The 26,620-nt window shown below is 44.1% G+C and overlaps 1 protein-coding gene across 2 annotated transcripts in view; it reads left to right on the top strand.

Annotated features, from left to right (window-relative positions):
- Window positions 1-201: 201 nt before the first annotated feature.
- The window catches only part of MN1 (MN1 proto-oncogene, transcriptional regulator), a gene marked incomplete at its 5' end in the record, with an annotated part of 104,967 nt that continues 78,548 nt past the window's right edge, over window positions 202-26,620 (top strand). For both annotated transcript variants that reach the window (XM_084297046.1, XM_084297047.1), the window contains one exon: window positions 202-3,634. In XM_084297046.1, the coding sequence (XP_084153172.1) occupies window positions 202-3,634 (3,433 nt within the window). The remainder of the gene's footprint in view (window positions 3,635-26,620) is intronic.

Genomic DNA, 26,620 nt, shown 5'->3' with positions numbered 1-26,620 from the left:
CGGCGCCGCGCCGCCCCGTCGGCTCTCGGGCAGCGCAGCGCGGCCGGCGCCGGGCGGCAGCGAGCGGCGAGCCGCCGGGGGTGAGCGCGGGCGGGCGGCGCGGCACGATGTGAGCGGGGCCGCCGAGCCGCGGCGGCCGGAGCGGAGGGCAGCGGGACGGCGGAGCCGCGCGGGCGGCCATGCCCTTCTGAGCCGCGCAGGATGTTCGGGCTGGAGCAGTTCGAGCCGCAGATGAGCAGCCGGAGCGCCGGGCAGGGGGAGCGGGGCTTCGGCCAGCCCGGACTGAGCATGAGCGCGCACTTCAAGGCGCCGGCCTTCCCCGGCGGCGGCCCGGCGGCGGCGGCGGCGGTGGACCCGGCCCTGGGCGCGCTGGGCGAGCCGCCCCTCCTGGGCATGAACATGAGCCTGGCCGGCGACTCGTACGGCTTCCCGGGCCGCGGCCCCGCCGAGCTGCACGGCGGCGGCATGCAGCCCCCGGTGCACGGCTTCTTCGGCGGGCAGCAGCCGCACGGCGGCCACGGCGGCGCCCACCACCCCCACCAGCACCACCCGCACTTCGGCGGCAACTTCGGGCCCGACCCCGGCGCCTCCTGCGTGCACGGCGGCCGGCTCCTGGGCTACACCGGCGCGCTGGGCGGGCAGACGGCGTTCGCCGACGGCTACGAGCACATGGCCGAGAGCCAGGGCGCCGAGGGCTTCGGACAGCAGCGCCCCGGGAACCTGCCCGACTTCCAGCACCACAGCGCCGGCGCCTCCAGCCACGCCGTGCCGGCGCCCTGCCTGCCCCTCGACCAGTCCCCGAACCGCGCCGCCTCCTTCCACGGGCTGCCGGCGGCCGGCTCCTCCGAGCCCCACGGCCTGGAGCAGCGGCGGCTCCCCGCGCAGGGCGGCGTGGACTCTCTGGAATACAATTACCCCGGCGACGGCCCCGCCGGGCACTTCGAGCTGCCCGTCTTCTCCCCGTCGGAGCCCGAGGGGCAGCTGCCGCACTATGGAGGCGGGCGGCAGGTGCCGGCGGGCGGCAGCTACGCAGGGACACCCTCCCTGCCCCGGCCGCCGGGCATGGCCGTGGCCAAGGCGCACCCGCCGCAGCAGCACGGCGTCTTCTTCGAGCGCTTTGGGGGGGCGCGGAAGATGTCCGCCAGCCTGGAGCCGGGGGCCAGCACCAGGCACCCGTTGATGCAGCAGCAGCAGCAGCAGCCGCCGCAGCCGCAGCAGCCGCCGGGCTTGCTGGCCAGACAGAACTCCTGCCCGCCAGCCATCCCTAGGCAACAGCAAACAGAAGCCAATGCTCCCAACCCCAACTTGCAGGACAATGGGCCAATAATGCAGAACCAGCATGCACAGTTTGAATACCCTATTCACAGACTGGAGAACAGGAATATGCATCCCTACACCGACCCCGTGTTTAATATGCAGCACCCTCCTCCACAACAGCCACCAAATCAAAGACTGCAGCACTTCGATGCCCCCTACGTGAGCGTCGCCAAGAGGCCGCGGTTCGACTTCCCCAGCAACCCCGGCGTCGAGCGCTGTGCCTCCTGGGGCGGCAGCATGCACGGCCCCGCCATGGAGAGCCACCTCTCCCCGTCGGCCTACCCCGGCCTGCCGGGCGAGTTCACCCCGCCGGCGCCAGAGGCCTTCGGGGGGCCACTGCCACACGGTGGCCCCGAGCACCCGGCGCTGGCGCAGCGCCAGAACGCAGCCCTGGTGATGAAGCAGATGGCCTCGCGCAGCCAGCAGCGCCTGCGGCCACCCAGCCTGCAGCAGCTGGGGCACCACGGCGAGGTGGGCCCGCCCGGCGGCCTGCCCCCGCCGGCCTTCGAGCGCGAGGCCGGCAGCGGCCGTGGCTTTGACCCGCCGGCGCCGCACCTGGCCCCTGACGGCGCCTGGTTTGCGGGGCCGCCGCCACCTGGGGAGCTGCTCCCGCGGCGCATGGCAGCGCCAGGGCTGCCGGCCGAAGCGGCCCCCCATGAGCTGGGCCTGCAGCCGGGCGGCGCGGCCGTGCTCTTCCGTCCTGGTGCTGGCGGGCTGGGGCTGCAAGAGCCGCTGCGGATGGCAGGCGAGGGGCCGGCGCAGGCCCTGCCCTCACCCGGTGTCCACCCGCCCTTCGCGCCTGCCATGGGCGGCCTCTCGCAGCTGCAGTCGCCGGGCGGTGGCGTGTCGCTGCCCAACGCCCCTGCTGAGCGACGTGGCCCCGCCGACTTTGCCGCCCAGCCAGGCTTCCCCTTCGGGGCAGCCGCACGGCAGCCAGCAGCCCACGGTGCTGCGCCCGCCCTCAGCGCCTCGCCGGGTGCCTATCCGCCACCCCCGCCTGAGTTCCCCCCGCCGCCGCCACCGCGGCCTGCCGCCAGCAAGCTGGGCGCCCTCTCGCTGGGCTCCTTCAGCAAGCCGGCCAGCAAGGACAACGTCTTCGGGCAGAGCTGCCTGGCCGCCCTCTCCACCGCCTGTCAGAACATGATCGCCAGCCTGGGCGCCCCCAACCTCAACGTCACCTTCAACAAGAAGAGCCCGGCTGAGGCCAAGCGCAAGCTCAGCCAGGCTGAGCCTGACCCGCCGCCGTCAGCTGCCCCGGACTACTTCCCAGCAGGACCGCCGGCAGGCGGGGGCAGCGCGGGCAAGGCGGCGGGCGCTGCCCCGCTGCTGCCTGCCGAGAGCAGCCTCTCGCCCGGCTACGCGCTGGAGCCGGCGGCCAGCGGCGAGGGGAAGGCGGGCGGCGGGCGGGGGCGGGGCCGCCGGAAACGGGACAGCGGGCACGTCAGCCCCGGCACCTTCTTCGAGAAGTTCTCGGCCACAGAGGGCAGCGGGGCTGGCGTCAGCCCGGGGCAGCCGGCGCCGCCAGCTGCGGGGGCCCCGCCAGGGGCTGCAGGCACGGAGCGTGGAGGGGGCACCCCGCATGACAAGCCCCTGACCTCACCCTCCTGGGGCAAGGGCGGCGAGCTTCTGCTGGGGGAGCAGCCCGACCTCATGTCGTCGCTGGACAGTGGTATCCAGAGCGTGACCAAGTCGGACGGCAGCTCCCCGCACGTGGACTTTCCTGACGAGGTCAGCACCAGCTACGGCAACGAGGACGAGGTGTCCTCCAGCTCCGACAACACCGTCTCCAAGCCCACCCGCAGCCCGCTGCTAGGCGGCTCGCCCAAGCTGCCCCGCGGGGAGCACGCACTTCTCAACGGACAGAAGCCCCTGGCCCTCGGCCTCCTCAATACATCTACCTCGACCCCTGACAGCTACGGGCTCAGCACCACAGCGGGCGCCCACCCTGGCACGCCGGGCATGGAGCAGGTGCGGACCCCCACAAGCACCTCAGCCCAGGATGAGATCCACCCTCTGGAGATCCTGCAGGCGCAGATCCAGCTCCAGCGGCAGCAGTTCAGCATCTCGGAAGACCAGCCCTTGGGGCTGAAGAGCAAAAAGGGGGAGTGCGCAGGGCAGAACGGGGACAGTGACCTGAGCAGTTGTTGCTCAGAGGGCGTTAAGGGTGCCATGAGCACCATTGACCTGGACTCCCTGATGGCGGAGCACAACTCCACCTGGTACCTGCCCGGCGAGAAGGCCTTGATGGAGGGGCAGGAGGAGGACAAGCCCATGGTGCCGTGGGAGAAGCCCAAGCCCCCGAACCCCAGCAAAGAAGGTATCTGTTTCCCTGCGCGGGTTCCCACGGGGAGAGACGCTGGGCTGCTCTCAGGGCAGGGGAGGTGGTGGGGCTCCGAACCCTGGACACGGGGCACACACTGGCCCCAGACCCACTCTGCCCCTTGCGGGAGCCGGGGCTGATGCTGGGCACTTTCTGGCACCAAGGCTACAGGATAGCGGTGCTGGAGGCAGCTGATGGAGGGGACAAAGCGCCTGCTGCCCCGTGGGGACCGGCCGGCGCTGAGCGTGGTGGGACTGCCTGCCCCTCGGGTGACGGCCCTGAGCGCGGTGTCCTCTGCCGCCAGCTCTGTCCCCACCGGCTGCCTGGCATGCCCGGGGGCGCTGGGGAGAGGGGCTTATGGCAGAGCTCCAACCACACTCTGGGGTGCAGGGTGCTGAGGAGAGGGGCTCACGGCAGAGCCCCGTCATGGTGCTGGGCGTGGGGTGCTGAGGAGAGGGCTCCCTGCAGAGCCCTGTGCCTGCCGTCCTTTCCAGTCATTCCCTCCAAACTGTTAGAGAAGTCTTCCTAAGCTGTGAAAGCATGTATTTGTTAGTGGTGCTCTCCCGCCGGTTTCAGGTATTTTCCTGCATGTGTTAAAACCTTGGTAGCAGTGTGACATTAAACTAAAAGGCTCTTGGCATTTATTTTATTATTAAAAAGGAAATTTAAAATAAGCTTCTGGGTCTGGTATAAAACTTGCATAGTTGACATATGCTTAATTTCGACATTAGTTGTCAGTTTTGATCCTTCCCCATGTCCAGAGGGCATCGTAATTCTCGAAGCTCTGAAAAAAATACATTAATGGAAAACCCTCTATTATAAAAGCTGTTTAGGCTAAAGATAATTATGGATTCACTTGGTTTCTATTTTATCTTATCAAATACATGTTTTTTTAAGCTGCCTGACTATATGTGAATATTGCAATAGATGCACATGCATTTACCTGCTGTGTGAATGCACACAGGTGATTTCTTGATGCGCTATACGTACACGTGCATAATTTGCGCAGTATAAACTCATTATGTGAGCCTAGGAAAGTTGTTGTTTGGTACTACTTGTGTAGCTGGGAATTATTTTCATTATGCCTAGTCTTACAGATAGACTTTTTTTTTTTAGTATTATGTGCTTAGTAATTTCACTAAGAAAGGTGTTAGGAAAATCAAAAGGGAGCTGAGGTGGTTTGAAAACTCATCAATTTCCTACTCCTGGTTCTGGTTGGCTTTCCAGCTTTGGCTTTCTGAAGCGTGAATCCTAGCCCCCACTGTTTGTCTCTTTGTTCATGTTTAATGCCCAGCTCAGGAGACTCTCATTTGAAGCGGGAGTGTTTAGCATGCACAGCAGACTGTAGGAAGCCCATCAGCATTCTCCATGCTTCACCCAGGCAAGGACATAAATTGGTTTGTTTGGGGCCTTTCTTTTCCATTTTTAAATGGAGTTGCACACAGCATCCTTCCTGGCCCCTTCTCTTTTATTGTTTCTTGTACACAACATCTAGATCTGACTGGATCAATAGCTAGTTAGCACAAATCACAGTTCCTGTCAGTTCTACCTTGGCAGACTCGAACACATATATACATTCTCTCACAACTCACACACACTCCTCCCTCTCAGACACACACATGCACATAATATGCGTATGTACGGATAGGAACATTTACGCATTGTGCTACACTTAAAAATAGATTTTAAAAGAGCAGCTTATTCCATAGATCTTAATTTCATGGAATAAAAAAAGGAAAGAAATCCTCACAATCCTAACAAAACAATGAATAGTCTGTGCATTTATTAAAAGTGTAATTTGGCTTAGAATTATGTATATTTCATGTATCTGTGTCATATGGAGTGTTGCCTTCTTTAACAGCACTCCCACGTTCACTTTGATCATCACTATTCTTAGTAACATCTAGTGAAATAAGTAATTGCTTTCTGGTCGTGATAACCACAATGTTGCTGTTAAAACAGTTCATCACTTGGAAGGAAAACCATTTAATCAGTGCTCCTATATAAGGATATGTTTTAGTATTTCAAAGAGTAAGCACAAAATAACGAACCAGTTTTACAACAATGGATAGAGGCACTCATTTTGTTTTACACTTGAGTCACTTGAAGGATTTGAATGGACTGGTACTTCGGATGAGAAAATTCATACACACAAGTAGAGAATTTACCATAACTGTTGTTGGAAGTGATAAAGATACAATAGGTGAAATAAAAGAGGCCATTCTCTTTGGTTAGTAGAAATAATTTGACTTTACATTACCATACACTTGATTGTTTGAAACTGTTTAAGAAAGAGCTTTATTTTTCTGGTGATTGAGATTTTAAACCATTCTAGTCAACTGAGATTTGCATCGATGGTATTTTTTCGAGCAGTTCCCTGTTGTACACAGGTAGGATGAATGCGCAGGTTTCAGACAGCACTCTTCCAAGTTCCAAGCCGTTACTAAATGTGCTTAGTACTACACTGGAGGAGTGTTTACTGTGGCACACATTTTGTAATACTGTGTAATATTATTAAGAGTGAAATTAGTCGTTAGAGCCTACTTCCCTAACCAACACACATGCACTGTTGGTGGGCTATTTCATTAGACCTACTGTGATGGGAGAGAAAATGTTCTGTAATTTATTCATAATATGAGGTTGTTGTGATGCGTGTTGATTCCTCTGTGGGCTCAGGGAGGGGTGGAAGAAAGGCTCAGACTGGTGTGAATGACCAAGTTTTACCGTGGCAGAGCGCTGAATTCAGCGTGCCGCCTTCTTGCTGCTCTTCTCTGTAGGAGTGGAGTGTGTGTGTGAGAGGCATTTAAGCCTCTGTTCTCCTGGAGCTCTTGGAGGGATATTTTTGTAATTAACAAGCTCTCTAAAACCCAGCAAAACCAGGAACGTTTTGAATATTCCATTAATGCCTGGATTACTGATGGAAACAACTTGTTCGAGTTGTTTTAATGACTGTTCACATTCCTTATAACTCATCACTTTTTCATACTCGTAGTATTAAAATGATTTGCTAATACCTAGCAATCTATCGGAGTTTTAAAGGTAGATGACAACAGATAACAGCATTTCAGACACCTGTGCTGTAGGTGCCTGTGTAGTATATATACACTTACATTATTTAATAACAGCCTTTAGCGAGTTCTGTGTATATGTCTGCATTTTTCTTCTCATTGTAACCTAATGGTGACTGCTCATTGCTTTTCACTGAAATGTAGTTTTCAATAAGGAATTTTCTCTGACATATAGTGTCTTGTACTAACATGTACTATGTGAAGAGGCTGTTTGTTTGTTTTTCACCAAAAACGCATTATAAAGTATCTTGCTTTCCTCTGCCATGCAGCTAGAGCTAGAAGTGAAATGTGACGATATTCAGTGTAGAGAGGTCACGTTGACTTCCAATACCATAGCTCTAACTAACAAAGAGTAACGAGATCAAATTCACATAAAAACCTAGCACTAGTGTAATGGGTTTCTGCTCTGCCTGGTTTGACTGAACCAGAACAATTTTCCTTCAGTGACATGTTGATTAGTATTCTCCAGGAACCCAGTAATTAGGTTCTACTGGGCTTTCGGCTTTAGTCATTAATTGAAATTTTGAAGGTCCCATACTGCATATGTCAGGTGAAGACATTAAAATGTAACCTAGAACCAAGCAGGTTGGTTGGAAAAAAGAAGAATATAGTCAGATATTCTGTGGCCGTTGCACTACTCTGTGCTGATATGCAAGTGTGGTGCAGAATATTTTAGATGTTATCCTTGAGTTTTTGTAAATATTTCATCACAATACCGAACCTACTATTTGAATGAGCCAGCAGGCCAAAACTGTTGAAGAAGCAGGACGTAACATTCGTAAATTACTACCAAATATATTAACAAAGGACAAATTTGGTCCAGATGCAGCTATGAGCCTTTGTTTTCTTTCTTTTCCTAGTATGTTCTGTTGTGTGCTTTTATTTTAAATGCAGCTAAATTCTTTTAGAGGTTTTACCAAGGAAGTAGGTTTGTTTACTGGGGCTGACTTTGTCCGACCTCTTATGAGGTATTTCAAACACTTAAATATCATTTCAAGCAATATACGATTTGAAACGGAATTATACCATAGTAAGGACTGTTGGAAATGAGTTCATTGACTAAGCTCAGTGCACTTTGCAGCGATGAATCTGTGATTCCTGATGATGCTTTGTTTGCTTTAAAGAGCTGTTTAAACGTACACCAGCTATTTTAACTGTTAGTGAAAAAAATGCTATTACCTTTGCCAAGAAGTTACGCGATATATTTCACAGCTATGAAATACACATCTTTAATAAATGATCTGGATTAGCAGGCAGACTTATGAGGAAAAAATACTCTCATTGCATATTGTAGAAAAGATTTCAGTGTGCATTAGGTTCAGGTTTAATATGTTCTTTTAAACTCTTCTGATCTATTCAAAAAACCGAGAGGTTGGCTCTGATTGACCTGGTTTCATTTGGGTGACAGTAGTACTCTAACGTCTACTTTGACAAACTATAATTTTTAATATTTTCTTACAAGAAAATGGTCCTGTTTAGAAACATATATATATATATCTATTAATATTTTGCAGCACTGTACTTGTAGACTTTTCTAGCAAATATTAGAGAAGGCAAGAGGTAGAGTTTTTAGTATCACTTGCTATTGCTGCTATAATGCACTAAAATATTTAATGCAGAAGGTGTGTGAATTTATTGTGATTTCAGTTACTAGCATAGCCACTCTATTTGCCTTTACATCCGTCTATCCACCTCTGGACTGTCTGGCTGTATTTGAATTAATGCACATCACAAATTTGGTTTGCACCATGATACTTTCTTCTAACAAAGTCTGCTATTTTATGATGGCTTGTTTTGTTGTGAAATTAGTTTTAACAGGGATGTTTTGTACATGCTAGGTGTGAGAGCGTGCATGACGTTTGGGGGATATATTTCTTGAAATTAGTGTATGTATATGTTTTAGTTCTTTACCTGTGATGAAAAAGGAGATGGATTAGACTTCATATGTATCTATGAGCATAGGTCAGAGAATAGATTTATTCTGATCTATGATGTATTGCTTAATGTCTGCTCTTCATTTTTAACATGAGATAGCTGCTTTTTTCAGAATGATCTAGTGCAACGCTGTGCTATAAAACCATAAATAATTTTGCATACATGCATAAAATTTATTAATAGTCAATACCTGCAAATACAGTTTGTTGTTACTTATAAAGAGCAAATGATAAGGCATTAAACAGTCTAACCTAAAATTATATAGACTGCCTTTATTTGTAACAGTTGACTCCCTTCTTCTGCAACGTTCAGTATGAGGTTTTGGTATGGCAATATGTCTTTATGTGGCCATATAAAATTTTAGTACTAGACAAATTACTGTACATTTTTAGTCTCAGGTTTCTTGTGTATTTCTTTTAAATGTGAGTAGAGTATCCACAGAAAGAGTGAATCCAGCTCTAAAATGAATCTTCAAGTGGCCCAATATATGTGTTTTTTTTATGTGTGTTTTTTTTTTTTTAATACAAAATTTCCCAAAATATCAGGAACAGTTTAATTACGTAACTGCTAGCACAAACCTAGAATATCAAAAGTGACGGGTTAAATTGTGTTTAGTGGGATTTTTCCCTTTTTTGTTACTAGGATAAAATGTATCATTCTTACCATGTTTCAGGCGGGAGTGCTTCATATGCAAAAGGCATAGATAATTAATTTCAGACTCAAAATACGTATCTATAGCAGGCCTCTGCTCCAGCCAGTAGCAAGCTTTCTGTCGAAGTATTCCTTTTTCTTTCTCTTCCATTGAAAAATCTTAAGCCCTTGAATATAACACAATTTGCATCTGTAAATGTATGCTTTTATTTTGTGGGATGTTTTTAAGATGGAGGTAGGGTTCTTTAGATATATAGAATTACGCATTCCATTTATTTGAGCACTGTTCTTAAGAGAGAGCTTCTGTTTATGAGTATATTTAGGACGTGGCTTGCTTCTCCACTTCCTCATCAGTAAGTTTTTGGGCAAGGGACAGAGAGCAGGGCACCTTCTAGAAATTAAATAGGTGAAGCTGTGTAATCTCCCAGGGATTCAAGGTCCACCCTGGCTTCCTTCATCTTGGTTAGAATTTTCAGCTTTTAAAATGTAAACTGTATTTTTCTCTGTTTTGTAGATAGACCCAATTTGCACATGGTGTTAATGTGACTGGCTTATGTAAAAATACCAATATTCTTTGCAGTTAGCTGCTTTGCCTTTGCAAAACACGTTTTTGTTGATGCAGTTAAAACATTACTAATTATTAGTGACCTTTTTTAATGCAAAGATTTATTATTATTATTATTATTTTACAAATTTAAATATGGATTATGTGCCAATGTTTCCGAGTCAAATACTTTTTAAATTTAAAGCTGAGAATTGAACAGCTGGATGTCTAATCCATTAATTTTTACAAGCTGACTTTCTTAATACTTCAAAGAGAACATCCTAGGTGACACCGCTTTGCAGCTCCCCTCCTCAACGCCCCTTCTTCTGGCCTCTCCCCCAGCGCTTCCCTCTAAGCCTTCACATACAGCTCATCTCCTTGCAAATGACAAAAGCATATGTATGTGGGGAACGCATTTTCCTTAGTCGATGTAATTAGTTGTATGACTTGATGATCCAGAAAGGTACTCTCTATAAAGTGTTGTACTTTCTGCCTATATACTGATGCAAAAAATATCATAGTTACTATTTTTTCTAGTGGCTTTCCACCCTTATTTATTTTTCTATGGAAGCACAAGTGTTTGTGTTCAGCAGCCTTGTGTTTTGGGCTGGTGTGTTTCAAGTGATTCTGTGAAGACACCTTAAATCTGGAACGTTATCCCTTTCAGCTGGTTCTGACCCAGGCCAGCCATTTTTAAATATGAGTTTACAAAGTTTCATCTGGCCTCAATTATATGGTAACTGTTCATTATATCTTAGGATTTTGTTCCCTAATGTGCATGCACTGGTCACTGGTAGCTCCTGAAAATGAACCATTTCTTGTCTAAATGCTTAACTTGTGCTGTGTGTCTTTAGTTGCATAAGTCATGTGTGTTTGTTTTTAATTTTAGCAGTCTATTTGAGTCTGTTTGGTATTTTAGCATAAAAATGCAGTGCATGACACTGCGCTGTCTAATTTTTTATTGGCTTTTGAGGTTTGTCTGAAGAAGCTTTTTTTTCTGTTTTGGTAAGCAGAAATCTGGTTATGTTTAAGTGCTGCATTGATAGATTTTTACATTAAAATAAATACAATTTATTTGAGAGTAAGCACAGAAACAACACATGTATGAGCTCTGAAGAGCTCTGCTAGTTCCTCACTGCAGAATGCTGTATTAGAGAATGTGCTACAGCCTTTCTCTAGTGGCTGGTTTGCCTAACCTTTTGGATATATCTTTTTCTGTGTGTAGCCTTTAAAAGATGAGATGAGGAAACTGAGTTGCTGCCCTTTTTTTTTTTTTTTTCCTTTTTTTTTTTTTTTTCCTTTTAACTCTCTTAGCTTGAATTCTGACTGGTGGGCCTTTAGGACTTGACATTCTTGATCACAGAAAAACCTTTAATCAGTTAGCAGTCGTGAAAGTGTGTGGGTTTTTTTGTTTGTTTGTTTGTTTTTGTGGTAAAATATATTTCTTAGAGTTAAGTCTGCATTTAATTAATTTTGTGAATTAGTATTCACAAAATACTAGAAAGCATTTGTATTGCTAATAGAAAGATCATCCTGAGGCTGAGGAAGCATAGTTAATTGAAAAAGCAACCATTTGTAAAGTGAGGAAAATCTTAAAACACTTCATACCCTAATTAAGAATATACTCCTAATTTAAAATTGAAAATTTTAATTTGCAGTGTGAAGCAGGTACATGGAAAAAAAAATGGAAACAGTTCTAGCCTTCCTTTCTCCTCAACCCCCCAAAATGCAGGTTAAAAAGAATGGCACAACTTTTTTAAAATTTATTTATTTTTTGTAAATACCCTGAAGCCGTTTTGCTATGAAGATGTAAATTGATTTATTAGCGTAGGAAATGGAGGCTGGACTAAGATTATTATCCGGTCTGAATTTAAGGAGCTCCTTCCTACAGAAATCTCCCCCCTCCCCTTTTTTTTTGAAATATATATAATCTTACCCTATCATGGCATTTTAAAGCCTTTTGGTCTTGGATAAGAGAACTCATAAAAAGCATGTGATGACAGTGGATGATATCTAAAAAACAGAAATGCAAATGCATGCCAGCGAGGGCTGCGTCCCCAGGGACCCTGCGTCCGCGTTCCCTCCCAGCCGCTGCTGGAGGTGACGCTCTCGATTGTCTGTAAGGTTAAAGCAGGCGGAGAGAGGCTGTGCGAGTATTCCTGTCTCTTGGCTAGATGGCACAGTTGGTCAAGTCATTTCCATTGCACTTATGGATGCTTGGGTATTTGTTTGATTTAGATCACAGTGGAGTATATATCGAGGTCCCACTCTATTATTATTTTTATTATTTAAGATCGTCTGTATGGCACCATAAACTGACACGGAGCTTTATGCCATGCTTCAGAAGCCTCGGAGACATTCCCACTGCTCGAGCTTTACCGTCCAAGCCAGATGGAACGGAGATGCTGCGCAGCGGGTGCTCGCCAGCGCCCAGTGCCCCTGCGCAGCCGCTGAGCGGGAGGCGGTGTGGGGCGCGGAGCCCCGGGGGCTGTGGGGCAGGTGGGGGCTGTGGGGCAGGTGGGGGCTGTGGGGCAGGTGGCAGTGCCTGGGCTCGTGGCTGGGTGGCACCGGGCGGCGTGCCGCGGGGCTGGCACTGCCCGCGCAGGGTGCGCGGAGGCAGCGTGTGTCAGGACAAGGGTGGGCAGCATCTTGGTGCTCTGAGCGCTGGGTCACTCGCAATTTCCTCTCCTGCGGTCGGCGGTGGGAAGGGCACGGCGGTGCTGCCCTCCTCGGTGGGGTGCTTCTTCTCTCCTGGAAAAAGAGAGGCGGCAACTACAGTTCTTCTGATACAGTGTGTGAATGTAATAACCTAAATACATTTCTGTCTGAGCCACAGGAAAAAGAAACTGACACGATGTGAGTTTTCACCTCCTCCGGAAACCTAGGGATAGAAGAATCATGGGTGTTTCTTTTCTCCTCTCTCTTCTGGGACGAGAGAAGAGGAAGATCTTCCCCCCTGCCAATATATGTCGATGACTTGTGCTAGCTTGTAAATAGCGGCAGCACGGCATCACCTCATTTCTTGTGGTATAAACCTGTAGCTGTCCTGATGTCATACTGCTAAAAAAGGACATCTCTTAGACATGTAAGGCAGTTGGATGACTTTTTACATGTAATGTTATAGGTGGTTTTGATCTGACTCATTTGTTTTACTATTTTTTATTCGTTCCAGAATGATGCACTGATTTATTTATTTTTTTGCGCAATCTGAAGAATAGCCCATTTCCAGGCCAAATAGTATTTTAAAAGCAGGGAAATAATAGAAATGTGCCAATTGTTTGTATTCTACCCCCACCTCACCCCCAGAGGAATTCCACAGTAATCATAATGAAAATTGCCACAATCTATGAAACAATAATTCTGCAACACTTTAAAAAATAGTGTTATCATTCAAAGTGCAAAGCAGCTGGTATTTTATGGTGGAACAGATTTTATTGTTGCTGGATATAGGGTCAAACACTTGCAACACACTGTTGATTTAAACAAAAGTAAAAGTGCTTTTTTGAAGATAAAATCAGTATGTTTTTTAATTATTATTATTTTTTTATTTTATTTATTTATTTATTTTTTTGATACTGTAGTTCCCCTCTCTAAGTATAGATACATGCTGTTCTTTTCATGCTAGGAGAAAAAGCTAGCATCCCAACTCCGGTTGCTCTCCATACAAGTTCTTAAGTTTTAGAGGCAGAGGGAAAAGTAGGACTTTTTCAAGCACAATTAAAATCTCATATTAGCAATTTTGAGATAGGAAGGAGGGAGAGGGGGAGGAAGGGAGAGAGAGAGAGAGGGTGGCTAGCAAGTGACTTCTTCATTCTCGTTCTTTTTTATTGTTTTCAGTCAATGGGATGTTTTATACCATCTTTTTTAATTCATTGTAGCTGTCTGCAAAATGGACGTGAATTCAGATGGCTCAAAAACAGCGCTAGGAGAGTGTGGCAATTGTCACATGAAAATCTATGGTGAACTCGGCAGTAACCTCAGTTATTTGGTTAACCTTTAAACTCTGCATGCAAAATAGTACTACATGTTATATGATAAAGTCATTTGTTCTGTAGATAAAGCAAGTTAATATACTGAATTCCTGGTATTTCTTACTTTAACAGAGGTACTTAGGAAAAATTAATAAATTAATTTGCTGCTTCTAGATACACCATTTTTCTGGACTGTAGGGAAGGTTTGTTGTAGTCTGTGGTCAAAACTCTCTGATAAGGGCTCGTCAAAGTGCAGCCTGAATTTCTTGCTGCAGGTATGGTACTGTAAATCTTGTTTTTATGGACTGACAAACTTTTGCTTTTAAAATGTGTTTTTTTTGTTTTTGTTTTTGTTTTTGTTTTAAACAAACCAATGAAATTGTATTCCAAGTAATTATCCAAATTCTCCTGTATTCCTGAGTGATTATAAAATAGATTAAAAAGTCTCTTCCTTGAATCGGACAAGTATGAACTTCAAGAGCTGGAAAAACATACATTGAGAGATTGTGATATAATTACATTTTTATGTCTACCTATTAAGCATAGTGAAGGGTTGGTTGTTGGCCTTAAATTTGGAAATTGCTTACTGTAAAGCTTAAAACAGAAGTAGATTCCTGTAATTAGTGCTTTGCAGTGAGAAGTATGGCAAGGTAAAGGGAATTAAAACTATTCGTTGTCCAGTTGTATTTCTATAACTGATCCACTTTTATGTATCTGTTTTGAAGGATAAAATTATTTGTAATACTGATTTTCAGAATTAAGCTAAAAAATGTCAACATAGGAAAAATGAGGTGAAGAATATCAGTGAAGAATAATTAGAAAATATGCAACTTTAACTTCTCTTGTGAGCCCTGATACATTATTTGCAGAATCAGTTTGTTTATTAAACACAAGGCCAGTATGCTATTTTGTTTTGTGCTTACTTGAGTTTGAGATGCTTGATGATAAAAGTTTTTTAAATTTCAGATTTTAATTTTATGTTCACCCTTAATTGTACCAGATGAGGCAAACCTAGTCAAACATTGTCCAGTCAGCTTGAGTCTGCTTTCACTTTTCCTTGGGTTTATTCATTTTGCCTGATGGCAATACATGAGGCAAATTTGGATCCTAGTGTCAATTGCTTGAAATTAGCGTTTAGATTATACCCAATTTGAAATTGTATGGAACTATTTATAGTGAGAAGTAAGCATTTGTTTATGATGATAAAATTATTTTATTTTTTTTTCCATTGTATGTACTAGTAAATAGTATAACTCAGAATATTCCTGTGCAGTTTTTCAAAGTGATCACACAGCACCATTTTACTCCTTGTGTATGCTTGAGACTCTGCTACATTGAAGAGGAGCTGTTTGTGATTCATGCATGGAAGAAAAGAAAGACCAAGCCTTCTCTTGTTCCTTAGAAAAAAAAATACCTAAACTACAGCATTTTTCCTCTTCGTGTCTAAAACACAGCTTACATCATTAAGGATTTTTTTTCCCTCTCCTTTTGCTACCATCTTTTAACATGTATTTTACTTGCCTTTTCCTTCCTTTTTGTGGAGCTTCTCTTGGAACCTGCTTTAGGGAGTTGTATTTTACATGTTTTTGAAGACCACTCCTGCTTTCCACAGTGGTCTGGCCCAAATAGAAATGTGAAAAGTTCCCATTACTGAGCTGTAAAAGAATACTGTAAATGGGTTATGCAGGAAAAAAAAACCATTTAGATAAAAATGCAATTTTCCCTTTCACACACGCTGCTAAGAATTAATAGCACATTCTTTCTAAATGGGTACTTCTGTATTATATTTTCACCTTAATGAAATTCTTTCCGAAACAGGAGTGTTTCATTTAAAATTTTAGAGCAAAATTGATCTGTCTTTAATTCTCAATGCTTCTCTCTCCCCCCTCCTTCACTTAAATCTCACTGAAAAGACTATTATAGACTCTGTTGGAACTTTCTGGAAAATACCCAGCAGGTTCACAGGTGTGTTTCAGACAGTGTCACAGTTTGACTCTCCCTTCCCTTCACAGGATGCAAGTTATGGGGCATTTCTTACCCGCAGCTCTATTTGTGCTTTTTGATCGAGCGATGCACATGCCACTTGTCTCTTGTTGGCTGTTACTCGGCCTGCGTCCGTGAAGCAGTGGTGACAATAATGTGTTGCTTCCAAGTCATTTTTGCAAGAAGTACTGCAAAAGTGAGGACTGCCCAAAGCGAAGGTTGGATGTTGGATTCTGCTTGGTGGTCTCTGTTGGGAAATGCTCCATCACTTCAGCACCCCTAAAGCAAATTAATGTTCTGCAAAAACACGGTGTTTTCTTTGCGTACATGATTTTAATACAAGCCTTCGCTCTAAAAAGCAGGTAACTGCCTAACGAGGCAGAGGAGGGGGAGGGGTGCCTAGTGGCAGCACGAGGCGGGTGCTTGTGGGGCTGTCCCACGTGCAGCCTGCCCCAATGGTGACGGGACAGTCATAGGAACTGGTCTCCATGGGACACGGGGGCTGGAGGTTTCACACAGTGTGGAGGTGTAAGCACGTAGCTAATTTCGGGTGACAGTAATTTCTTCCCATCTGCGGTGTTAGCATTTCCGTGCTGTTTTCTTTTTAGAGCAATTATATCACGAACAGGCCCCGATGTATTGCTGTCACTGACTCTGGCTTCATGCAGTCGTGGGTCATTAGCTTGCAAATGTGAAAGCCAAGGTATTCTTTCTTCCTTCTGACAGCTTTTCCTTGGATTAGAAGGAGCAGCTCTCTGATATGAGTGAGTAGTGGTGATTCTTCCATTGATGCAGGTATTCATAAGACAAGCAAGTGCATTTGGGGTATAGCAGTCTTCCCAGCCACTATGCAGTAATGTCATAAACGGCCACTCTCAAGAGATAGAAAACCAAAGCAGATGTTCGTGCTTTTAAACTGTTTCCTTTTTAAAAGTTTTAATATAATGGCGGGAACAACCTTTCTTGTAGGAATAGGACTAACAGAAAGATGCCTGCTTCAAGCAGCTTTTCATTGATGAGTTGCAGTGGGAAAAACGTTTTTCTTAAATAAACTGTTTGGTGTTCTCAAAGTATTAGTAAAATAGTTCCCAGGTATAAACAATACTTGTAGTGATGAAGGCATGGATAGAGTTGATATACCTGAAAACCCCCATGTTCAAAATAAAAATGTACTTTGACAGTAACACAAACTGCTTATGACAAACTGCTCTTGGAGGGACTTTCTGCTTGGGATATCCTCCAAAATGTGAAATGTAGGAGAAATATAAGGAAACATCTTGTAAAGCCACTGTAGAGCACTTGTCCATAATACTGCTTGAAAATGTAATTTTGGACACCAAAATCTAGCTTGAAATCTAGTTGAAACCAAAATCTAGCTGGACTGTTGCAGGCATCCCGTATTGAGATTTTAATGGCGCTTTTTTTTTTTTTTCCCTCAATTTTTCTTCCCTGCTTGTGTTTATAGGGCCTGCTCCTGTGTAACTGCAGTCAGTGAAAATACTGTTTTTGACTTAAATGTTAAGTAAACACAATCAAAGAAGAAAACAGTGTTTGTGTGAGTCCATACTTGTTAGTTTGTTTTGAAAGTCAGGCTGGAACTGCAAAGTAAACAGTCTTGAAAATGATCTTGAGCATTTGTCACCAGGGTGAGTCAGTCTAGTGTCCAAGAGGTCAACATGTGCCCAATCACCGCCTGCTGCATTTCAGACAAAAGAATGGTAAGATTCGGTTTTGATGCAGAGGCAGCTAGTGCTTTGACAAACTTTGAATTAGTTTTTATTTATTTATCTATTTATTTATTTTTGTATTTATGGGTGGACAGCAGTGCTTATTCAAAACCATATGCCTTTTTTAAAGCTGATAGGAAGTAAATTTGTGCATGCTGCAGGGGAAAAGAAGTTCCTCACTCCGTCTGCTAACAGTCTTGTATTCATTCAGACTTGCTCTTTGCCACCTGAGGAAGGTTGTGACATCATTACATTTTCCTATGTTTTGTGCATAGAGTTTGCATGGAAACAACCTGCTTTAATAGGTTTCTCCTTCCCCCCCCCCCTCCGACTTGTGGATTGCTGGGAAATGGATCACAAAACTCTGGAGTAGGTTGTTCAAAATGTATTCTCAACCTTCCTTAAGAAGTATTTACCAGTTTGTGCACTCCAAAGTGGAAGCATTTGCAATTTTCAATTTGTGTTGCTACGTTACTGAAGTGACCTCGTATTGTTTTGTTTCCTTTCTGACTCTTGCTCCTGACACTGTGCTTAATACAAATTCTGCTTTTAAAAGAAGTGTTTGTAGTCAGTGAGTCTTTTACTGCTTATAGTAGTTTTCTGATAGCCTTCCAGTCAAGAATTAAAAAAATACTATACTTTTTATTAAGTGGGTTACATAATAGCTATTTGTTCAGTCACAAAATTTCTCTTTTGTGATTCTCTTTTTGTGAATAATGGTAGTTCAGTGAAGATTTTAAATCATTATTTTTACAGCCAAATATGCAATTTTCTGGAAGCAATGTTGAAAATTTAAATATTTCAGTGTAGTTATTTGTAACTCACCAGTTTTGTATTAATAGATTGGTTCTTGAGTTTTTGTGCAAAATTAAATGTAACCCCCCCAAAAAAAAGATTGTTCAAAATAACTCTTGACAAGTAATATTTCTGAACAGTTAGTTTGCTTTCTCATTTGTTGTACTTGAAAATGTATAGTGTTACACCGAGCGCTATTTTTTATTATTATACAGAAGAGCTCTGGAATCCCGATGAATTCTGAGTCCTTATTTTGCTTTGGGGCAAAACCACATGCAAATGCAGAGCCTTGATTATCTGCCATTCAGTAAACATCACTGTGCGGCACTAGTCCCCCCTCTCTTGAGGTGAAAAAAAATTACTACCAAGCCTGAGTGTCTAGGTCTTGTGCAGCCATTTTATTTTTAGGACATTGGAGACTTAGAAGGAAAAAGAAATAGAACTAGCCAAACTACCGGCTGCTCCCAGATTTATGTTGCCCAGTTTTGTTGCTGTAGGACAAAAGTGCCTGCTATTGGAAGTGGTTGCTACCCTTTTGTGAACAGTTAACTGTTCAGGGAACTCTGCTTGATTCCGCTATAGGTATGAATTTCTTACATGTCACTTTTTTTTTCTCTGTTGGTGCTAATTGTACCTGGCATGCACACTGCATAATAAGTTGTACATTTAAGCATTAGTTGTTACAGTAACAATCTTAATGGCCGTTTGTTTGTTTGCTTGCTTTTTAAATAGAAACAACAACAACAAAAACACTTCTCATCTTCCAAGACACTGCTGTTAAAATAATTTTCTCTTTGAACAGCTCAGGATTCTGTCTTTGATTATATACTGGATTGTCTCTTGTCATTGTATATATATTTTTTTTTGATAGAAAGACATTTTTCAGTTCATCACAGTTCATCCTCAATCCCAGTAGTTGTGTTGTTTTTTTTTTTTTTTTTTTTAAAGAGACTTTGTATTTAAGGTATTTAAGAATGTAGATAGTCAAGAAAATAATGGGTTTTGATTTTATATTTTCCTGTGATTTTTTATCAAAATCCTATGTGATATATAGCTTCCTTTTACAATTCGAACATGCACTTTCAAAATAGCACTGTCTTCCACTCTCCTTTTTGCTTTTGCATGAGAAATCATTTGAAATTTTTCTTCCTTATTTTCATTTGCAGTTTTGATGATTTACACTACACAAAATTATCAGTAATTCTACCACCAGTTTATTTAGATTTATAAAAGTTTGGGAAAATAAGAGAATGAAAAAGTGGTTTTAGAAGACTACATAATGCTCATTCTGTTACTAAATGGATGTGAAAAATATATATTTTTTTCTATTTTGTGTACTGCTATTCTCTGAAGCTGGAAAAGCATTAGAAAACTAATGTTGGAAAAGAAAATGGGAGGAGATAAGTGACTGAAAAGGCATTAACACTCGTTTTTGTGCTTGCTGAGGAAAAGGAAAAGAGGAAAGGATGAATGATCGTGGCCAACTTTTAAAAATACATGTGAAAATTAGAAAACGCTTGGAAAGGGGAGTGGGCTGGTGCTGTGTGGTAACACCATTCTCTCGGCAGCTCTGCTGTTCAGCATCACTGCTCTCTGCTGTCTGCTGTGTGGGAGTGGTGGAGGCATGGCTCCAGCTATGCCGCTCCAGTGACTTTGAGGCCGTTGGTTTGTTTGCTTGCTTGCTTTCAAGGTGTCTATCTGGCCTCGGCGCCGAGTGCTCTGCTGCTAGACCCTGCTTTTTCTGCTCTCCATGGAGGGCTTGTTTGAAGCAGGGCAAGCACTCGCTGAGGCTGCTGCCACCAGAAGCTGTTTTCTGTTTTGCGTGGGGTGTGGCGGTGTCTGTCCCTTTCCCTGGGGACACGAGGTTACCTCAGGGCTGTGACTGGGCACGTTGCAGGTCTCTGGGCGAGGGGCAGGGTGAGCGGGCACTGGGAGCCGGGCTCCTTGCTGCCCCGGCCACGCATCCGCTCACAGGGAAGGGGCTGGAGATGTGCCGCTTGTTCAGCCTGGCGCCTTAAGCTGTGGTGCCCTGCTGGGTGTGAGGTTCACGATGAAAGCAGAGGGCAGGGGACTTCTGAAAGGGAGGGGTCTCTGGAAGGACCTCCCAAGCTTTCCAGAACAAAGTGAAAGCACAGGGGCAATAGTTGGGGTTCCGTGTTTCAGCCTTGCATGGACAAAATCATTTTGGTCTGTGTGTATGCAGAAGTGCTTCTATCACTGAGTGATGTTGATGGCACAGGATAGTGGGAAAACCAGATGAAAATGGGGTTGGTAGAGCTGCGTCAAGCAGTGAACAGCTTCGTCCCTTGGGAAGTGGTTCTTCTACAGAAATGGCGGCAGACCCAAAGCCTGGGCAGTGTCTAGAGGCCGGTATCCGATCGCTGTGTGCACGTGCACTTACAGTAGGGTATTGTACAAATGCATTATTTAATGCGTATATTTTTTTGAAGTGTTGAATACGACTAAATCAAAAGATAACCTCTGTTAAGGTTTGCCTACTTGATTCCATTTGATAGAATTCTTTGCTGTAGTGTTTGTAAATCCTGGATGTTTTTTTGAACAGGAGCTCTCTTCCCTTGTGTTTTGTAAGGAAAGAGCTAAAAAGAGCTCACTGTATCTTTAAACGTGTGGATCCTCAAAACCTCTCTAGGAAGAAGAAGGGGGAAGGGACCCTTTCAGGATTAATTAAACAGAGATGTCTTGCCAGTAGACTTCAGGGTTTTACTGATAAACACCAGCCCATCACCCATGGCTGGTGGTGGCTGCTATTATTTAATCACAGCTATTAAAAGAAATCTGAGAAATCTTCCCTTTCTCCTCCTCCTGTCTTCCATTTATCTGTCCTCCCAACCTGTTTGTTTGTGTATGGTTAAGTTTTCTGTGCCAGTGAGAAGCAGAGTGGAAATGTCAGGGGTCAGGCTGCAGGCAGGCAGGGGAGCAGTCAGCCCGGCTTCAGCTGCAGTCTTTGACTTTCTGAGAAATCTGAGATATGTTCCAGGCAAGATTAACTCTTTGCAGCACAGCTGCCTTGCTGTGCCTGAAGCATATGAGTGAAGATAGGTATGTTAAGAAATTGGTTTCAGTCTCTGTCATGCGTATATCCTTGTAGTTTAATTGGTGATGGGTGCTATTGCTTTCATTTCATTCACCCTCTTATCTAAGACGAGCAGGCCTAAAATTTCATCTGTCTTGGCAGCTGTGCATCTGGAAGATGAGGCTGCATGGATACAAACCTGAGAAGGACGGAGGACAGAATATTTATTGCAGTGCTGTTATGGATACCTGTTTCTCAGCGTATTTTCCAGGAAACAAAGCATTCATCCACAAAGGGTGTGATACTTCTTTTTGAAGACACCTTTTTGAGTAGAGGCATGACTCTGAGCGTGCCACTCAGAAGATGTCTAAAAAGATTCTGAATGCCCCTGTCTTCAGAATAACCAGTTCTGACATTGGACCAGTTAACCTAGTATCCCACATGCTTTAAGATATATGTTGTACAGCGTGCTAAATGTGCAACAGCCCTGGCTGATGAAGAAGTGCCAGTTGGAGTTTAATGAGAGTTTTGGTTGCGTGACTCATGTGGCACTACCTGCATCTCACCCTGCCCGTGCAAATGAAATGCGAGTCAGTTGAGGGTGGAGATTTTTGTTTGTTTGTTGCCTTCCCTGCATTTGTATTACAGTAGTGAACTGGGGTTCTTAAAATCTAAGTCTTGCCTGGTTTGACAGCAGCAAAGTGCAAACAATGCCCTGTTTGAGACAGTTACAGGTAAAGACTAGAGGTAGCCCTTACACATTGGATAGTAGTTTCTGCATATTTGTCTTTATTTCCGTAGCAACGTTGTTCCTTTAGAACTTGCACATATTGAACAAATGGGCCTTTATCCAGGGAGCAGGATGTGCAGGAGGGCGTGAAGGGACAGTCATCCCTGATGAGTGCTGGAGTTGCGTTTGCGAACAAAGTCTTTTCACAAAGGGGTCTTGGTCTAGCTGCTTTGTTTCTGATCTTATGAAGGTGTCTGTAAGCTTCAAACTTCTTGGAGACCTTGTGTATGGGAAAGTAACTTGCTGTCTAATTAGCATGCACCCACAAGATTATTCTGTGCTACATAACCACTTTTTATAGGGGTGATGAATAGTCCACCACACATTTCTTTGTTTTAACTTATGTGAGTTAAGTAATGTTATCATTTGTGTCTGGAAGAATGAGGCCATTTGTGCTTGCATTCATCTCTCAATGGCTCCCTGCCAGGCCTGGAGCATATCGGGCTGCAGGGATGTTCCTGTTTTCTCTTTCACCATTTGTGCTGTGCCTCTGCAAGTCCACAGCTCAGCAGTGGGTGAAATAGATGCTGCTTCCTCTACGTGTACTTGTACAGGAGCATTCTGTGTTCATGTCACTTCATGCTATTTGCATACTGTATTTGCTTTAAACTTACTTTTCCTCCATCGGTTCTCTGTTAACTTAGTTAATGTAAAGTTGTGCTGCTTGGCTGAGCCTTGGGGAAAGCTTTACTGAGTCTGTACATTTTTCTTCTGGAGGCTGGGTGATCAAGGAAGAAGCTGGGACCCTCCCTTCTAGTGTCTGTGCTTCTGTAATAAATGTTGTAAAAGAAAGTGCTGTTCAGCTAATATATTACTCCTAAATGTCAGGATATCTGGTTGTCACTGTGATGTTAGATTCTAGATTAGCCCCTGTGAGAGGTGTTAAAAAAATTCAGGGATCCTGTGTACAAATCTTCACTTAAATTGAACGATTCAACATCTTACTGCCCAACTTGATAGGCAGTTGTAAAGGTGTCATCTAGAAAGCTGTTTTTGTTTCCATCTTAGTGCTGAGTGTTTGTAGGCATGGCCAAGGTAAGACCAAGATTTATCCAAGTCTAAATCCATATTATGAGCAGTTTTAACAAATAGCTGGGGTTGCATATGGGGCACAAATGAACTGCAGTTTCTCATTTGCTACTCCTATAAAGACTCCCCCTCACAGTGAGATATGCAGAAACTTGTAGCTTTAGGTTTGAAGATGAGACTGTCCATATTGTGTTGTACTGGCCCATTTTGTTGATTTACTGTCTTTTGAAACTTTAAAGTTAACTTTTAGTTGAAGCAGTGAAATTCTGTCTATCCATGACTTTGTTCCTTGAACAGCTGTTTGCTCCTGATTTGTTTCTATTCTGAGAATGTCATGAAGACTCTCCACAGTGAGGAACAATTGGAAGAAAAAGATGAGCTCATGTTTTTCTTATCCTAATAGTGACACTTATAGGCTTCCCTAAGAAAGCCAGGTTTCTTTGTGTTGTGTTTTTTAAGGTGAATTTCCCCCACTGCCATTTCTCCTTCACATGGCTGTGTATTTCTTTTATCTGATGATTTTTTGTTTTATTTTTCTTCCAGATAGATTTACTTAAAAAAAAAAAATGCTATTCAAACAAACCTTCGTCCTCCATCAGGTTTATGACCTCCAGCTGAATCAACATATCTTTCTGCTGCTTTATGGAATATTTCTGAATACACTAAATCCATTATTTGGCAACAACATTTCCATCTCTTTCTGCAGCCAAACTGAAATGTTGGGTATACCAGAATTTGAATTTTTTCTGTTGTAGAAAACTTTTGAATCTTGTTGAACAAACTCAAGCTTTCTGACAAATCTGCTTTTTTTTTTTTTTTTTTTTTTTTGAGTTACTTTTCTTAGACTATTTAGAAATTGTCCACAAATTACTAGGAATTTGTAAATTACAATTTGAAAACTATTGTTTTTGGAGTGGTACATCTGTGCCTTCTGTGTTCATTGGCACAGGGTGGGCTGGGTGGCTTCCATCTCTGATGTGTGTCTCTGCAGGTTCTTAGGGTGAGACTCAGGCTTTGTTCTTAGGTCTCTGGTCCTGTTTTATTCTTACTCAGTGGTGAAAGTGCTTGAACTCCTTTTGATTTTAGGGAAGTTGTTTCCTGAGGTTTCCTCTTATAAGCCACTACTTCCAAAACCAACAAGCTGCAGCTGGAAGTGTCCTAAAGAGGAATGAGATGTATTACAAGGTAACGCTATAAATAAATGGGATGAAATAGATAAAGATCCTGGGTGCTGTTTCTTCTTGCTTACTATAAGCCTTCGGTAAACTACAGTTGTATTTTCACAAATATCCTTGAGCTCGTGTGGTTTAACCCAGAGCGTTAATGTACATTATCACCATTTCTTCGTGTGCAAGAGCCTCAGATGTGTGAGGCCCCTGGGAGTGATTGACTTTGCCTGTGGCAGTTTTGTATTATGGTCTCTCGTAATTGTGAATTATAGATATGGCAGAGGCAGTTCCAGGAGCTGCAGGCAAAACTGGGGAGAAGATGGGGGGAACTGAAGGATGAACCTCTTGTAGCAGCTGGAGGACTCTAGATGCCCCTACCCTGGCAGCCAAGCTGGATGCAGATCTGACTTTGGGATATGAGAGTATTGCTTCTGTTGATTTCTTTGGGAACAAAATGGCTACATATGTAAAAGGCTTCATCCAACTGTATCTAAGCCTTCTCCTCACAAGAGATTGATAATATTTCAGAGACAAATTCCTTTTTTTTTTTTTTTTCCCCTCACTAGACTAACAAGTACTCATTTAATTTGCATCCTGAGACTAAGCGACCACAAACAAAGTTCTTTGAAGGGAATCTTCCTCTTTCATTTTGTTTTCACTTCATTTAAGGAAAATAGAGATTTCCATGTATAATTTGCAGGGCTTAAATATCCTACTTAGTGTTGTCATTTCTATTTCTTTCTCCCAGCAATTATGTAGAAGCTCTTGCACAAATCTGATGAGAGAAAGCTGGAATTTACATGTTTCTTCCTCTGTTTCACTCTGTGCATAATCACTATCTATTCATTGCCTTTACAAACTCCATTAATACACCCACTTTCCTTGCCTGTGTGAGTGGGCATTTTAATGCTATTTTTGGAAGCCTGTTCTGTCTATTGAAACTCATATTGGGCTGAAGGTAATATTAGTACTTTTGACCTGTATGTCCTCAAGAAGAAATGAGCTTCAGCAAAACTTACGAAAACGATACCACTGATTATTGAATGAGCTGACTGTTGAAGTAAATATTGTTCTTTCAGTAACCATCCCCTGGCTAAGGTTCAAGTTAGATGGTGCAGCCAGCAGAGTGAAGCTCAGACCAAACTCGGAGGCATTTTTTGTTATTTAACGTGCATTAATAAGTTCTGTCATAATGGGGGGAAAACAACTCACAGGTCTATAAAACCTGGTTACGGGCCACAGGTTGGGTCACCACCTGATGACAGTTCAGAGCTTTTCTGTGACCGACAGTGAGCTCCCAGGTGCTTTGATTGGTGGTGGACAGTTGAGCTGTGCCTCCTGGAGAGGGCAGGTCTGGGAGGTAATCCAGTGCATGGAAATTGCAGACATTAGTCACCATTAATCGGCTTAGTTCCTTGTTAAATATCAAGGTGGCAATTTAATGCAGAACATGTAAGTAGAGTTTATTTCAATTTTGGTCTGTCCTGAAGTAATACTAAACAATGTCCAGGAATTGGGTTTAGTTAATTGAGTGTGTATTTAACAATTCTGGTTGACTTTTGTGCAGACAGAAATTTCTCACTCAAGGTTTTATGCAAAACCTTTTATTTGCTCATGCATTCTGGCTGTCAAGAGATGGATTTCACATGGTCTGGAGTTGTGCATAAAGCTGTCATGTGATAATTTGCGTGCATGTGAAATAAATTTGAAAATACTGAATATAAAAACCAGTTTTTCCTTACTCGTCATGGGTGTGTGGGTTGTTACCGTTGGTGAAAATAGGCTCAAAGCATTTAGTTAGTGCAAGTGAGTGACGTACGCCAACAGTAGAGAAAACATGGAATCAGTCAGCCAATATTCACTCCTACTGAGGAGTTCTCCTTTTCACATTGCCTACTGAATACAGAGGTAGAGGCATGGCTGAAAAAGCTGCTGTCCTTTGAAGTGAAGATTGGAGAAGTTGTTTGTAACCTGTTGTCCTAATACTAGGTTCAAATGTAAATTTAATGGATGGAGATCAGAGGGGGGATTTAAGCCATTAAAAACTTTCTGAGATGAACAAAAGTGGTTTGATGACCTTTTCTGACACCTGCCACTGAGAAGTGTGTAAATATTTCTGTTTCTTAGCTGAACCTGTCCGATCCTTGCACCGGGCGTGGAGCCATGTCCCTCAGAGTCACTGGGCAATAGGGAAGACTGAACTTTATGTGAAAGATAGCTTGCCCAAAGTGGTTGAGAATGCTCTGGTACCTGTGAAGTATTCACCCAGATTAGCTTTAGGGCTCAT

Source organism: Netta rufina, assembly GCF_964035555.1.
Source record: "Netta rufina genome assembly, chromosome: 17".
Classification (NCBI taxonomy): domain Eukaryota; kingdom Metazoa; phylum Chordata; class Aves; order Anseriformes; family Anatidae; genus Netta; species Netta rufina.
Note: the sequence above shows the minus strand (reverse complement) of the source record. Positions and strands in the feature narration are given on the sequence as shown.